The 15317-nt window shown below is 31.6% G+C and overlaps 1 protein-coding gene across 1 annotated transcript in view; it reads left to right on the forward strand.

Annotated features, from left to right (window-relative positions):
• Nucleotides 1-15116, forward strand: part of LOC114324288 (uncharacterized) — a 36429-nt gene extending 21313 nt beyond the window's left edge. The window contains exon 2 of the mRNA XM_028272092.2: nucleotides 8241-15116. Within this exon, the coding sequence (XP_028127893.2) occupies nucleotides 8241-10262 (2022 nt within the window). The 3' untranslated portion in view covers nucleotides 10263-15116. The remainder of the gene's footprint in view (nucleotides 1-8240) is intronic.
• The last annotated feature ends 201 nt before the right edge of the window (nucleotides 15117-15317 follow it).

Consider the following 15317-nt stretch of genomic DNA (forward strand, 5'->3'; position numbering starts at 1 on the left):
AATATAAAACACTTATATAAAATGTGGTCCCTTACTGAGTTACAGGGTGTTTTATTGAAAAATTTAAAAATTATTTTTGCTCAGCATTTTAAAACTATTTCATTACTTGACAAGAACTATAGGTACTGTACAAACTACTAAATTATGTTAAACACACGTTTCTGGCTATTACCAGAGGCGTACGACGGGGGAAAGTGAATGGTTGACCATTTCCAAATTCTACGCCACTGGCGGAATTGCTATTTTAGTCCATTATTTGGATTCTCCAATACTTTGTTTGAAAATAATATACTCTTCATTCGTAACGATAAAGTCATTAGTTTTCGAGATATTTGAAGTTGAAAATGCAACGGCACAGCTTTTTCGGTTAATGTATTGTGCCCCTTCATTAACTTCAAATATCTCGAAAACTAATGATTTTATCATTACGAATGAAGAGTATGTTATTTACATAAAAAATATTGTAGAATCTAAAAATTGCACTAAAATAGTAATTCCGCCAGTCCCATAGAACGTGGGAATGGTCAACCATTCACTTTCCCCTGTCGTACGACTCTGGCAGTAGCCAGAAAGGTTTATTTAACATATTTTAGTATGTTGTACAGTACCTACAGCTTCTACCAAGTATGATAAGGATATGTCGAATACTTTTAAAGTACTGGATACAAATAGTTAATATTTATGTAATAGGTATGTTTGATATATAATTTAAAAAAAATTTGTACCCAGTACTTTAAAAGTATTTCAAATATCCTTATCATACTTGTCAAAAAGTGTAGATACTGTACTATTGGATGTTAAATAAACGTTTCTGGCTACTATCAGAGGCGTAGGTACAGAGAAAAGTGAATGGTTGACCCTTTTCAAATTCGATACCACTGATAGAATTGCTATTTTAGCGTAACTTTTAGATTTTTTAGAATTTGGAAATGGTCAACCATTCACTTTCCCCCGTCGTACGCCTCTGGTAATAGCCAGAAACGTTCGTTTAACATAATTTAGTAGTTTGTACAGTACCTATACTTCCTGTCAAGTATGAAAAGGATAGGTCTAATAGTTTTAAAATGCTGAGCAAAAATAATTTTTAAATTTTTCGATTAAACACCATGTAACTAAGTAAGGGACCAAATTTTATTTAAGTGTTTTAGGTTAAATCTTCGTATTTTGTGCTAAGGTTTCTCCAGTTACTATATGGACAATTTACACAGTCCAACAAAAATTATAAAACTTTTCTTACAAATTTATGTGAATCCTTTGCATTTTTTGGCGGTAAAAAAGAATTCTACGTATCACCCATAGTTTTCGCACAATATGATGCTGGTTTATTATACATTAAATAATGTATCATTTATTAGAATAAAACCTTTTATCTAATTCTTATTTTGTAATAGTATAGATCTGTGCAATCATTTCAGGGGTCAATGCTTTTGTATTTTCTTTCTCTTTTTTATGTAAAACTTCTAAAGTAGCTTTTTCTCCTATGCGATGCACTCTGTTGTTCCCGATAAAGTGACCAACAGTAATCACCCATCACATTGGTGTTCCAAAGTCCCTGGTATGGTTTCTCCTTCACCTTGCTATCCTAGTGGAATTTTCGCCGTGTTCTTCACTGACATCACCCAGATTTTCAGGGAAAAAGTCAAGATGGTTATGCAAAAGGTGGATTTTGAGGCTCATTTGACATCCCAAATCTTAAACCTTATCTAATATCTTAAAAAACTTATCTAATAAATTAGCTAATACACTGAGAGAACAATTTCTTTTCTCCTAAAACACCGATTTCTTTGAGCAATATTTCTTAAAAGTTAACATATCCTATTAACTTAAACATACCGGTTCACATATAAAGAAACGAGTTTTTTAAACACAACTCAATAATTTCTTACAGATAATTTCTTCAATACTAAGAAATGCATTAATGGTTACATTTAAATTTCTTATCCTAAAGTTTTTATTTCTTTAATTGAAAACTACAAATATTTTGCAGTATAAGAAATATAATGCTAAGTTAATCCATATTTATATTTGTGAACAAGACATTTTCTTGCAATCAAATAAATATTTTAAACCACAAGAAATAATTCTTCAGAAATACCCTCTGTAGTAACTGTGGTTATAAAATAAAAACGTTGTCATTAATGCCGAAATGTTACTTGCAAAGAGATTTTCTTCCACAAAAGAATTGCGCAGATTAACTATTTATGATTTAGTCGTCAGTGTTTGTCAAGATGGCGTGATATGTTCATGTTCATATAGATGGATTTTTGATTTATTGGTGTTCCTTAAAAATTAACGGATATTTTGAAGGTACGTACATATATAGGTATTAAATAAAAGTAAACTGAGTAATTTAAGATGTAATAATAATATTGTTGCGTATACGAATGGTTAAAAAAGAAACATAATAGTATCTTTATATGCTTTTTAGGTATAATGATGGACGACTCTGAAATAAAGGAGCTTATTATTCTAAGTGGGAAATATGCCACAATTTAAAGCTGTGACAGAATGATATTAATATATAGCTTCAGAACAATATTAAGAAAGGAGTTATTAACCAACTGCGGGGCCTTCCAGAAATGGTAGAACTTTATACATGTAAGTACCTTTTTAAAAATGTGTATACTTATGTATCAACTATAATAGGTTTCTTGAATGTATCGTCTTCTATAAAAATATACAATACAACGCTATATCAAACATGGCGGGTGCAACTCTGAGGATGTTTTCTGTTCATTTATTTGTGATAAAGAAATCAGTTAGTCTAAAAGAAATATATGTTTATGGTTAAGAAATGTTATTGCCGAAAACCGTGAATTAGTTAATATGTATTAAATGACTTAGGTGTAAACTAATAATACTTTCCCGTAATAGAATTTCTTAATGATTAGGTATGCTGTCTCTTTTAGATTATAAAAATTAAGAAAACTACATATTATTATGTCTGCTTCAATGTTTTCATTGGTTGTATTTTCCCTCTTGTTTTAGCTAAATAATGTTTATTGTGTGACTTAATATTATACAGATAAATAATTAATATTTCATTAACAAAAAGAAAAAAATAAACAGAGATGTGTAGTTTAAGTAATGCCATGTTTGAACTAAATATGATTGATTATTATTAGTATTAATAGTTCTTATGTGGGGCCGTGTATTTGTTTTTTTTTTGTATTTCCTAAATTTGTCAAAATAAATATCTAAGTATATCTTTATAAAATTTTTTTTATTAAAGTAAGTTTACTTTTTCTACATAACGATTTTGTTTTAGTGAATTGCTGATATACAAAGTGCTATTAACAAAAGAAGGAAAATTTGAGGAAGTTGGATTTGCCTCTCCATCCTTTTATTGTTGTGTAGAAGCTAGTGGTTTAAGAGTGGAGAAAATATTTGTATGTAATAATAAAGTTTTATATATTGTTTTATTAATAAATAATGATTTTACCTTAACACAATGATTTATTTCGCCGTATGTAATATCACTTTATTTTCAAGAAATATTAACTTAACTCTAAATATACGTTTATCTCTGCGAAATATATTTCTTAACATTAAATACATTAATTATTAATAGTAAAATAATAATATCCCTTACTAAGAAATATTATTGCTCAGAAAGAATAGTTTTGTAATGTGTAGAAAATATATTTTTATGACTAATAAAATTAATTAACATCAAGTGTAATTTCTTTCTGATAAATGGGTTTGAAGTTTGCCAGAAAGTGATAGTTAAATCATGTTTAAGATATATTTCTTTGGCTATAGTAGAATTTATTTGAAATATTTTAGAAAATTATATCTTACATACAAAGATATATTTCTTAGGCAATATGCCAAGTCGATCTTTCTTAAATATTAATAAAGTTTCTTTATGTCAAGAATTTTTTTCTCTCGGTGTATAAGGTCGTATTTAGGGTCTTTCACATTACCTAAAAACTTGATTACAAGTTTTTTGAATGCAATACAAGCTTCTTTTTCCTTAGTAGTCATCTTGGTATCAAAGGTAATTATATAATTTTAAATGTTAAATTGTGAAAGAATGGTGGGTGATACAGCATTTTTAATGTGCTTTTTTCGGACTCGTTAGCACACTAAAATACATAAGATAGAGGTAATCTTATCAAAAAAGTTTTTTCATCGTTGGCCTGTGTTATTAATGAAACACCCTGTATAATGATAATAGTACAGCGTATAATGATTTTTGTGTAGGTAATTTAGATTTTCTGTTATTATGTGTGACGCACACTGTATAAGTAAAAGTATTCTTATATTACAGTGACACTTCATTCATTTCTTCTCTAATTAAAACTTAGGTTCACAAAGCAACAATTACCCGACATGTCAACTTGCTACGTACCCGCTAAATTACACAAAAATATATATATCTAACCATCACATGTGACCATAGTAATTGTCTAATTCACTTCCTTCTACTTCACAATGAATTTCTCCAATTATTTCCTCAATTACAGCGATTTGTCAAAAGACACTCTCGTTAAACAGTGTATAAGAGTCATAGCAGTCTCATTGTTTTCATAAATAATATATACTGAGAAAGTTTTTGCTGTTTTTAACCTAAATTCTGTTAGCAAGGTTTCATAGGTGTAGAGTTTTTGTTAGAAATGCTAATGAGAAAGGTCATTGATGAATGAACATGTTATAGATAATGGTCTTTTTTAGATGATAAAGTGGACCAAATTTTAAAAATAATTTTCTGTTTCTTTAAGTAGGTATATATTAAATAAAATTATGTAATAGATCCCTGCATCTAGAAATACACCAAAAACCAAACTTATATGCTTTAATATTGTACTTCCAAATGAAGAAAAAAACTGTATTATCATGTATTATGTATATGTATTTAAAAAAAAAAGAATGTGTGTACTTTGTACGCACGTAAGAAGTTATACTTCTATTATACAGTGCGGTGGAATAAGTGTTGTCCCCCCCCCTGTTAACTTGTTTATTTTAAGAATATAAGCAAAACGCTCGGACAGGGCGATTTTTAAACTAATCATAGTATATCATAGCATCAACGTTTCGAACTTTACGCCATCCCTCTTCAGGTGACAGGCATAACTTTGATTTTTTTTTAAATGGTTAAGTACATCATGTGACAACTCATTTAACAGCTTTTAAAATACTGATTTCAAAAATGTATAATACTTTAATCCTTTTTGAGATCGCAGGCCCAAAATTTCGGTCGAACTCTTTTTAAACGCATTTATTTTTTTCGAATTCTGAGAAAACTAATAAGTATTTTTGAAAAATTTAAACGCAGAATGAAAGATTAGATTATTACCGAGGGCTGACAGTCCCTTAGTATAAAAAAAAAAATTATTTTGAATGATATATTTGAAATTAAAGATCACACTAAATTTTCTCTTTTTTCCACCACTGTGACTTATTAAAATAAACATTATAGGAGTTCTCAGGGACTTTGGACCATCAAGAATACTGTAATATTTCATTCTGCTTTTAAATTTTTCAAAAATATTTATTAGTTTTTTCAGGATTCGAAAAAAATGATTGCATTTAGAAAAAATTCGACCAAAATTTTGCGCATACGCTCTCACACAGGATTAAAGTATTATACATTTTTGAACTCAGTATTTTAAGAGCTTTTAAATGAGGTGTCACATGATGTACTTTCCCATTTAAAAAAATCAAAGTTATGGCTGTCACCTGAAGAGGGATCGCGTAAAGTTCGAAACGTTGATGTTATAATATACTATGGTTAGTTTTAAAATCGACCTGTTCGAGCGTTTTGCTTATATTCTTAAAATAAATAAGTTAACAGGGGGGGGGCAACACTTATTCCACCGCACTGTATGATTTTAACGAAATCAATATACTTTAAAGAGTTTATTTATATTTAATTTAACTATTAGACTAATTTTATTACTTACTACTTTCCAAAAATTTTTATTAAAACAATACCAAAAATTATAAAATTAAAAGAATAAAACACACACAATCACATTGAAAAATGCCACAAAGAAATGATTTCTGAACAATAATTGTTGCCAAAAATTTTAACTAAACACGTATTTTCTGAAAAAATTATATAATAATATACTTACAATCATAAAATCAGGAATCATGCATGAACTACAGAGGAATCTCACTAATCAACACTACGATATTGGCTTCGATATTATTAAAAAGATTGGTACCATACGCCGAAGAAATAGTTAGTGACTACCAGGGTGGTTTCAGGCCGGGCAGATCGACTGTTGATCAAATATTTACAATAAGACAAATGCTTGAAAAGTATTGGGAATATAATCAGGACGTTCATCAGATCTTTATAGACTTTAAACAGGCTTATGGTTCAATTTTAATCGTGCAACAATATGGAAGGCAATGATCGAGCTCGGCGTACCAAAGAAACTAGCTGCGGTAACACAAATGTGTGTAAGTAACTCATTTGCACAAGTTAGAATAGGGGGGAAATATCAAATGCTTTCTGCGTAAATTCTGGACTAAGACAGGGAGATCCGTTGTCCCCATTGTTGTTTCATCTGGCCTTAGAATATGTCATGCGAAAAATGTATCCAAAACTCAAACCAGACATAACTGCTCGGGGAGCAAAAATCATACTCGCGTTTGCCGATGACGTAGACGCAGTAGCACAATCAACGTTAGAAATTAAGGATATTTTCTCGAACTTTGAAGAAGCTGCATTAAACATCGGTCTTAAAATAAATGAAGACAAAACAAAATACATGGTCGTCTCAATACAAGAACGACGGCGAATAAGGCAAAACATTACTATAAACGATCATAACTTCGAAGTGGTTAAAGAATTTAAATATCTAGGAGCAACAATTACAAATGGCAACAAATTAGAGCCAGAAGTTGAAACGCAAATAATGTCAGGAAACAGATCTTTTTTTGCAATGAAATATCTAATGAAGTCAAAACTTCTTTCACGAGGTGCAAAAATCCAGACATATAAGACCTTAATACGACCAGTAGTCGCGTATGGCAACGAAACATGGACGCTAACAAAAAGAGAAGTAAATAAATTGCTGGTGTGGGAACGTAAAATCCTTCGAATGATATATGGCCCTTGCAGAGACAGCGTGACAAACGAATGGAGGTGCAGATACAATAATGAGCTAGAGTCTCTATTCGGAAAAGAAAATCTAGTCAGATATATAAAGGCTAATAGACTCAGATGGGCAGGGCATGTCATAAGCAGTAACGACAATCGCCTTATAAACAATGTGTTCTGGGAAAGGCCAGATGGAAGAAGGTCTGTAGGGCGGCCTAGAAAAAGGTGGAAAGATGCAGTCAAAGAAGATCTAGAGAAAATGGGAGTGCGACAATGGGAATTAGTGGCACAGGATCGGCAAACATGGAAGTCAATAGTAAACGTGGCAAAGACTCACGAAGGGTTGTAGCGCCATTGATGATGTTGATGATGATGAATCATAAAATGTATAAAAAAAAACAAAAAAATAGTAACTTGCATTGGGGATCGAACCCGCTTCCCGTCGATCCCGCCGAGCGAAAATCGAAGTGCTTTCCCGTTGCGCCACCTTCGCATGTCTGTCATGTCGGAATATACACCAACAGAACGTTTACACCATAAACTTTTTGACAGTAGTTGTTTATTACTTATATGAATTTAATCAAATTAGTTTGATTTTTGTGGAATTAAACGAATATTTTGTAGAATAACAATATATAAGGTGAATATCGGTAGAAATTTTGATGGTAATCAAATTATGTAAATCAAAGCATTACATAATATTTTGGTAGATTCATTTTAAATTTTCCAAATAGGTAGGTACCTATGTAATTTTTTATTAGGATACTGAAACATTTAAAATTATTACGTACCTGTCGCTTTTAAAAACGTCACTACAATTATAAACTAGCTTTTTTCTCTGCCATCACAACAATAAAAACTAATATACACATTTTTTTATCCATAATCTCCATATTGAACAATTATTGACAGTTGATTTTAACACCCAATCAGATCCCGTATAACGTTTAAGCGACTAATACCATACTGTCGGTGTGCGCATGCGCTAGGGAATGTAAAAATTCACCCTCGTGCCTAAAGAAGTATAACTTCAAAAACGTATAAATTATAATTATTTCTGTCACCTGCACGAGTATCTTAACAAAAAGCATAACAGTAGTAAGATCCTTGTCATTATTTTAGTATTTTTATATTTTCCTTGTTATTGTCGGCAATATAAATAGCTCTAATTTTTTTGTTACAGATAAAACTACTCATAATTTCTATACTCATAAGTGATACCTTGTGGCTGTGCCTAGCAGAACCCGAACCAAAGACAGATAAAGAAAAAGAAGAACTAAGTGCAGAAGAAACAAAGAAGCTAGAAATAATCAAAAGAATCAAGAAGATAAATGAGGATGGCTCATATACGATAGGATATGAAGCTGATGATGGCTCATTTAAAATAGAAAGTCGCGACGTCCTTGGTCATATCAAAGGCACTTACGGTTTTGTAGATCAAGACGGTCAAATTAAAAGAGTGACTTACAGTACTACCAACTCAACGGAGATCCTGAGTAAGCCGCCGGAAGAAGCACCACCGTCTGCCTCTGTGGTACAAAGAATCCCGAGCAAAAAGCAATCTCCAGGTACATTTATATTTACATCCACGCAATCAACACCAACTACCACCAGTGTTACAGCATCTAAAAGAATACTAAACATTGTAAGCTCAACTACGTCAAAACCAAACTACAAAAGCGTAGTTAACGTGTCCAATGTCTCGCCATTATCAAGATACGTTACGTACACATCAGCTGCTCCCAAAGTACTTTTACAAGGTAAACCATCGCCAGCATCTGGACAAATATCCAGACCAGAAGTTGTAACAATCGGATCCACACAGTCAACAACCTTTAAAGGGTTCAGCTCCCCAGATGAGAAACCTGTTACAGAAGAAGAAGAACCAGAAGTTAGAGGCAATATTCTTAGAAGAGAACTACCCCAAAGGCCAGATTCGACCTATAATATCAGAGAACATATTTTCACTCTTCAACAGTCAATGGGAGCAGATGCTGTTGATGTTTACAGCGGTTCAATGACTACTGGAACCCCAAGACCATTATTCACAACTACAGCAAGATCTCTAAGACCTGTACTATTTTCTTCAATACCTACCACTCCAGTTCCGAGATCAACAACTCCTTTTCCTCTTAACTATTTAAAGAACAGTCTTCAGGATATAGAGAATAGTTCACCAAGCTACCAATCACAAGAAACGACAACCGAACAACCAGATCCAACGCCAGTGGTTCAAATACCGGCCAACAGGCCTGAGGTACAGGAGCCTCTAGTAGCTATAAGACACCCAAACCAAAGAAACCCTATATTAGTTCCTCTAAGTCATCTTCAAGGAAGAATCATACCTTTAGAACAAGTAAGACAAGCCAATGAGGATCCAAGACAATATTATGTACAAGCTAGTCGAAGACCTGCGGTAGAAGTGGAGCAACAACAAGCTGTAGTGAGGCGATTACCGCCTTATCCGTTACGACCAATGCCAGTCCAAGTAGATGAACATGGTTACATCAGGGAGCTTCCACGTCATGTACCAACACCTTATCCTGTTCCAGTACCCGCAACTCCAGTTGCTCGATACATCGAAGCAGACAATGATATCGATAAAATTCACCCACCTGTTAGCACCAAAGACTTCCAAAGATTATTACAGCAACTAATTTTAAGGCAGAGTAGGTTAGAAAAGATAAGTGCTTTAACCAGACAACCTCCAGAGATGCTAATACAGCCAGAAATGCAGAGGTACAGGCAATTTTACCAGCAACCTCCTGCTTATTTCGTCCAGAAGCAACCAAGACCTGTACAATACGTGCCCCAAAACACAGAACAGAGGCCTAATTATGTAGACGTTGATCAACAACAATTAGTGCCTCTAACTCAGCAACAAAGGCCCAGTGTATACGATGAATATGATTCTGTATCATATAGACCTAACAGACGAGTAGCAAGGTTGCTTCCATCAGATTCAGCTCAACAAGATAACGAGGAGTATCTTCCTTCCGATGTTAGAGAGATGTTATTGTTGAGGATGCTTCAACTAGCCATCAATCCAGCTCTTCCATTAGATGAAGAGGATGTAGAAGTAACCAAATCAATGCCAGTGAAGAGAACTCCTGTCAGGAACGTGGAGATATTAGGAGAGGAGGAGTCTACTGAGAAAAGTAAGCAGAGGGAGAAAAGGTATATATTTTTAAATGAAAATTATTAGATTCAATATTTTGACTGAAAGGAGCTGGTAAATCTATATATGTTTATAAAAAGAATCATGATAATTTTATTTAGAATATTAAATCAAAGTAATATGGGGTACTATAAGGTCAGTGCGTGACAAATATTTTACAAGTCGTAACCTCATTATCGTAATGTAACCACCATCGGATTTGGGTTACTTTTCTCCAGTTTTTTTTTTAATTTCCTTATTTGTTAATTGCATCTTGAGGATCCTACATTAAATTTGCTTAGTCATAAAATTGAGTATAAAAATAGTAAAATTAGGTAGTTTAGTTTACTTTTTCTTATAGCTGTTAGGCTAGCGGCAGGCACCCCCAAAATGACCAGGTACTGACCACGGAGAGGTGAATGGCCAATTTTAGACATACTGTATGTTTTTGACGGTGCTAAAAATGAAAATGAGATTTATTTTGAATTTAATGTGGGGAAACATTGTCAAAATCGCAATTTTACAATAAAAATAAATAAAAATAAAATCACGTTTTTTTGCCTTTACCTCGCTACAACTCTGTTCCACTTTAATATTTTTTCTAAATTTTTTACAGTATATAGATCTAACATTTCTGAAGACAACGGTGCCTGTTTCAAGCTTTAATTCTTATTATGATAAAGGTTATGAATTTTACGGATTTGTGCATTGCAAAGTTTAATCGCAAAAGTTGAGTGACGAAATTTAAATTTTAGCCTTTTAATCACGTTTATGTTAAAATAGAGAGTACAAAAAAGTTTTCTGGAAAATTTTAGATCAAAATATTTTATAGCAAAAAAATAGTGCAACTTTTATTATCGACATTAGAAATCCCCAATATAACGGTTATTTTTCGAGATACTGACCATGGGTGGTGAATGGCTAATTTTGGTCTTAGATTATGTTTTTGACGGTGCTGAAAACGAAAATGAAATTTATTTTAAATTGTAAGTGGGGGAATATTTTCAAAATCGCAATTTTACCATAAAAATAAAAAAAAGTGAAATCACGTTTTTTTACGTTTAACTCGCTACAACTCTGGTTTATTTTTATATTTTTTTCCAAGGTTTGTACACTGTATGTTGCTCACTTTTTTGAAGACAATGGTTTCTGCTTTAAGATTTTAGTCTTATTCTAGTAAAAGTTATGAGTTTTTTAAAGTACAAGGTGCAGATTCATGAATTGCAAAATTTAATCGCAAAATTTGAGTGGCAAAATTTGAAATTTATCTTATTAATCACATTTATGTTTTAATAAAGTTTTAGTTACAAATGTTTAACAAAAAAATGGCGCAACTTTAATTCGCTACAGCTCTGTTCCATTCTAATATTTTTTCTAAAATTTCTGCAACATATATTTCTTACCTTTGTGAAGACTATGAAAGCAACTGTAGTCTTTCAGTCTTTTCTTCATAAAAGTTATGAATTTTTAAAAATCAAAGGTGCAGAGTCGTGAATTGCAAAGTTAAATCGCAAAAATTAAGTGACAAAATTTAAAATTTATCTATTTGATTACGTTTATGTTAAACCATAGAGTTCAAAGAAGTTTTATGGCGAGTTTAAGGTCTAGATGTGCTATAGAAAAAATATGGTGCAACTTTTAATTTTAAGAAAAACGTGGTTTAATTTTTTTTATTTTTAATTGCGATTTTGACAATGTTATCTCAGCTAAAATTCAAAATAAACTTGATTTTGGTTTTCAGCACCATCAAAAACATAAAGTAAGACCAAAATTAGCCATGCACCACCAATGATCAGTATCTCCAAAAATTAGCGTTATTTTGGGGATTTATACTGTAGGTAGATGTTAAAAGCTGCCCCGTTTGGTTTTTATAAAACATTTTGATCCAAAAATTTCCATAAAACTTCCTTGTACTCATGTTTTAATTTTAAATTTGATTTAAAACCTATATTTCAAATTTTGTCAGTCAAATTTTGCGATTAAACTTTGCAATTCACGAATCTGCACCTTGTACTTTAAAAGATTCATAACTTTTACTAGAATAAGACTAAAAGATTAAAGCAGAAACTAGTATCTTCAAAAAAAGTGGTTCGATATATAGTGTACAAATTTTAGAACAAAATATTTAAACGGACCAGAGTTGTAGCGAGCTAAACGCAAAAAAACGTGATTTCATTTTTTTTTATTTTTAGGGTAGAATTGCAATTTTGACAATATTCCCCCACCTAAAATTTAAAATAAATTTAATTATCGTTTTCATCACGGTCAAAAACATAATATAAGACCAAAATTAGCCATTCACCACCCATGGTCAGTATCTCGAAAAATAAGCGTTATATTGGGGATTTCTAATGTCGACATTAAAACTTGCACTATATTTTTTTCTATAAAACATTTTGATCTAAAACTTACCAGAAAACTTCTTTGTACTCTCTACTTTAACATAAAATGTAACTATGAAGCTAAATTTTAAACTTCGTCACACAACTTTTGCGATTCAACTTTGCAATGAACAAATCCGCACCTTTTCCTTTGAAAAATTCATAACCTTTATCAGGATAAGAATAAAAGCTTGAAACAGGTACTGCTGTCTTCAGAAATGTTAGAGCTATAAACTGTAAAAAATTTAGAAAAAATATTAAAATGGAACACAGTTGTAGCGAGGTAAACGCAAAAAAACGTGATTTCATTTTTTTTTATATTTAGGTTAAAATTGCGATTTTGACAATGTTCCCCCACATTAAATTCAGAATAATCCTCATTTTCGTTTTCAGCACCCTCGAAAATATAAAGTATGAATAAAATTAGCCAATAACCCCTCCGTGGTCAGTATCTCGAAAACTAAGCGTTTTTTTTTTTTTTAGGGTGTGCCGCTCGTGTATATGGGTCTAAAAAGATGCTTATAAACAGAATATATTTATACCGACTAATATTATTTTGTATTCCTGCTGCAACAAATATTTTTTATTCTTTTTCATAATTAAATCTTCGCTTGTCTACTGCTGGACATAGATTTCCCTCATAATTTTTCATCTGTTTCGATCTTGTGCCTCTTGTATCTAATTGCTACGACAACGTTTTAGATCATGAGTACAACGTGTTGTGGACAACATCTGCTTAGGTAGGCATCATCTCTTGGTCTCCATTTCAGTATCCGCTTTGTCCATCTGCTATTTGTCATTTGAGCCATGTGACTTGCCCAGCTCCATTTCAGTGTTGTTATTCTCTCTACTGCATCAGCCACTCCTGATCTTTGTCGTAGTTTTCTTGGTTTGGGATCTTGTCTCGCAGTGAAAAGCACAACATAGCACGCTCTATCGCCCTTTGAGACACACGGATTTTTTGCACTGTTCTCCTTATGTTCTTCGTCATGGCCAACGTTTCCTCTCCTCAAGTCAACACTTGCAAAGCACACTGATTAAAGGTTTTTGTTTTAAGACATGGTGGTATGTCAGACGATTTGAAAATATGGTTCAGCTTGGCGAAGGCTGCCCCAGTCAGTCTTATTCAACGGAGAAGCTCAACTGTTTGATTATCTTTACCTGGTCTATGGGTCCATTACCTGGTCTATGGATTTGGTTCCTACACAATATATCTCTTCTCTGACTACAATATTTGTCGTCATCTGGGTTTTAGATACCTACCTATACTTATTTTAAATTCTCCTTCTAGAGAGGAAAGGTAGAGCTGATTTAAAAGTTCGCTGATAGGATAGATGAGACCAAATACCTTTAAGTAAAATAATTTATTCTATTTATTGGATTCCAAGTATTTTTTATCAGTTCAAATGTATTTTTTAAATTGTCCAAGTGTGAAATAAATATCTACTTTTTCTTTCTTGGCAATATTTCGAAAAATGCTTCCTTTTTGAGTTATCTGTAAATTTTTGTTTAAAAAATGACATAATTAATGTTTTTTTTTTATTTTTCTTTCTAAAATGTCTCTTGCCATCTTACGGAATACATGGTCCCAAACATTTAGAATATGCGGTTATACATTGTGCTCAGTGTGTACAGGGGTTATGGCAATATAGACCAGGGTAATAAGCTAGAAATAGACCATTTTCGGGACACTCAAAGATAAATAGTTGACATAAAATTACAAAATTTAATTTTTAAGAACATTAAAAAACCTTCATAATGCCGATTTTTGAAATTTAAAAAGTTAATTTGTTGCTACGCAAGCTGCAAAATAAGTGAAAATAGTTATTTATTAATAACTTTTACTAAAACTATCTTAGAACTTTAGTGTTTCATCCAAAGTTGGGTATTGGGGTACTTAACAAACCCCTTAAAATTTGAGACCAATCCATTAATTAGTTTACGAGTTATTCTAATTGTTTATCCCAGAGACCTTTTTTGCAATAACATAAGACAGAAAATAATGAAGATAGGGCATTTCTGAGTATGCCAAATGAAAGTAGAAAATTGATACTCTCAAAATGTACTAAAAAAGATTATCTAATATAGTCAAAAATTATAATGCCACATTTGTGAAATTTTGTTGTTTAAAACATTTAGAATAACTTTAAAAATATTGTCTGTAGAAAAAGTTATTTTACATATTAGAAAAGCTGGTATTTTACACGAATTTTTAAAAATGTATTTTAATTAGTGACTAGTCATGGTAAGTGAAGGGGGAGCTGGGAGCCGACAAATGCACGAATTCAAAAACTAAAAAAGCAACTTAAAACTATTATCATTTTCTATATCTCGGGATCTACTGAATATATTTTGATCGTTCTTTTTTTAATGTGTATGTAATTTTTCTGTACATTACAAATATGTAATTTGTCTAGACATTTATTAATTAATAAGCAGTCTAATTTGTTTAAACAATTTTTGAAAAAATAATTTTTTCCCAAAAATCCATGATTTTAATCATACTATCCCTATTAATCATAGAAAAAGTTAAGATATACTTTAGTAAATACATGATCTTCAATAAATAATTATCTAATAAAAATCATTTATTTATTAAAGTGTACTTTAATTTTTCTGTGATCATTAATTATACTATGATTAAAAAAATAGATTTTTGTAAAAAAAATATTTTTTCAAGAATTGTTTAAACAAATAAGACTATTTATTCATTAATAAATTT

The sequence above is a fragment of the Diabrotica virgifera genome, chromosome 1, assembly GCF_917563875.1.
Source record: "Diabrotica virgifera virgifera chromosome 1, PGI_DIABVI_V3a".
In the NCBI taxonomy this organism is placed as follows: Eukaryota; Metazoa; Arthropoda; class Insecta; order Coleoptera; family Chrysomelidae; genus Diabrotica; species Diabrotica virgifera.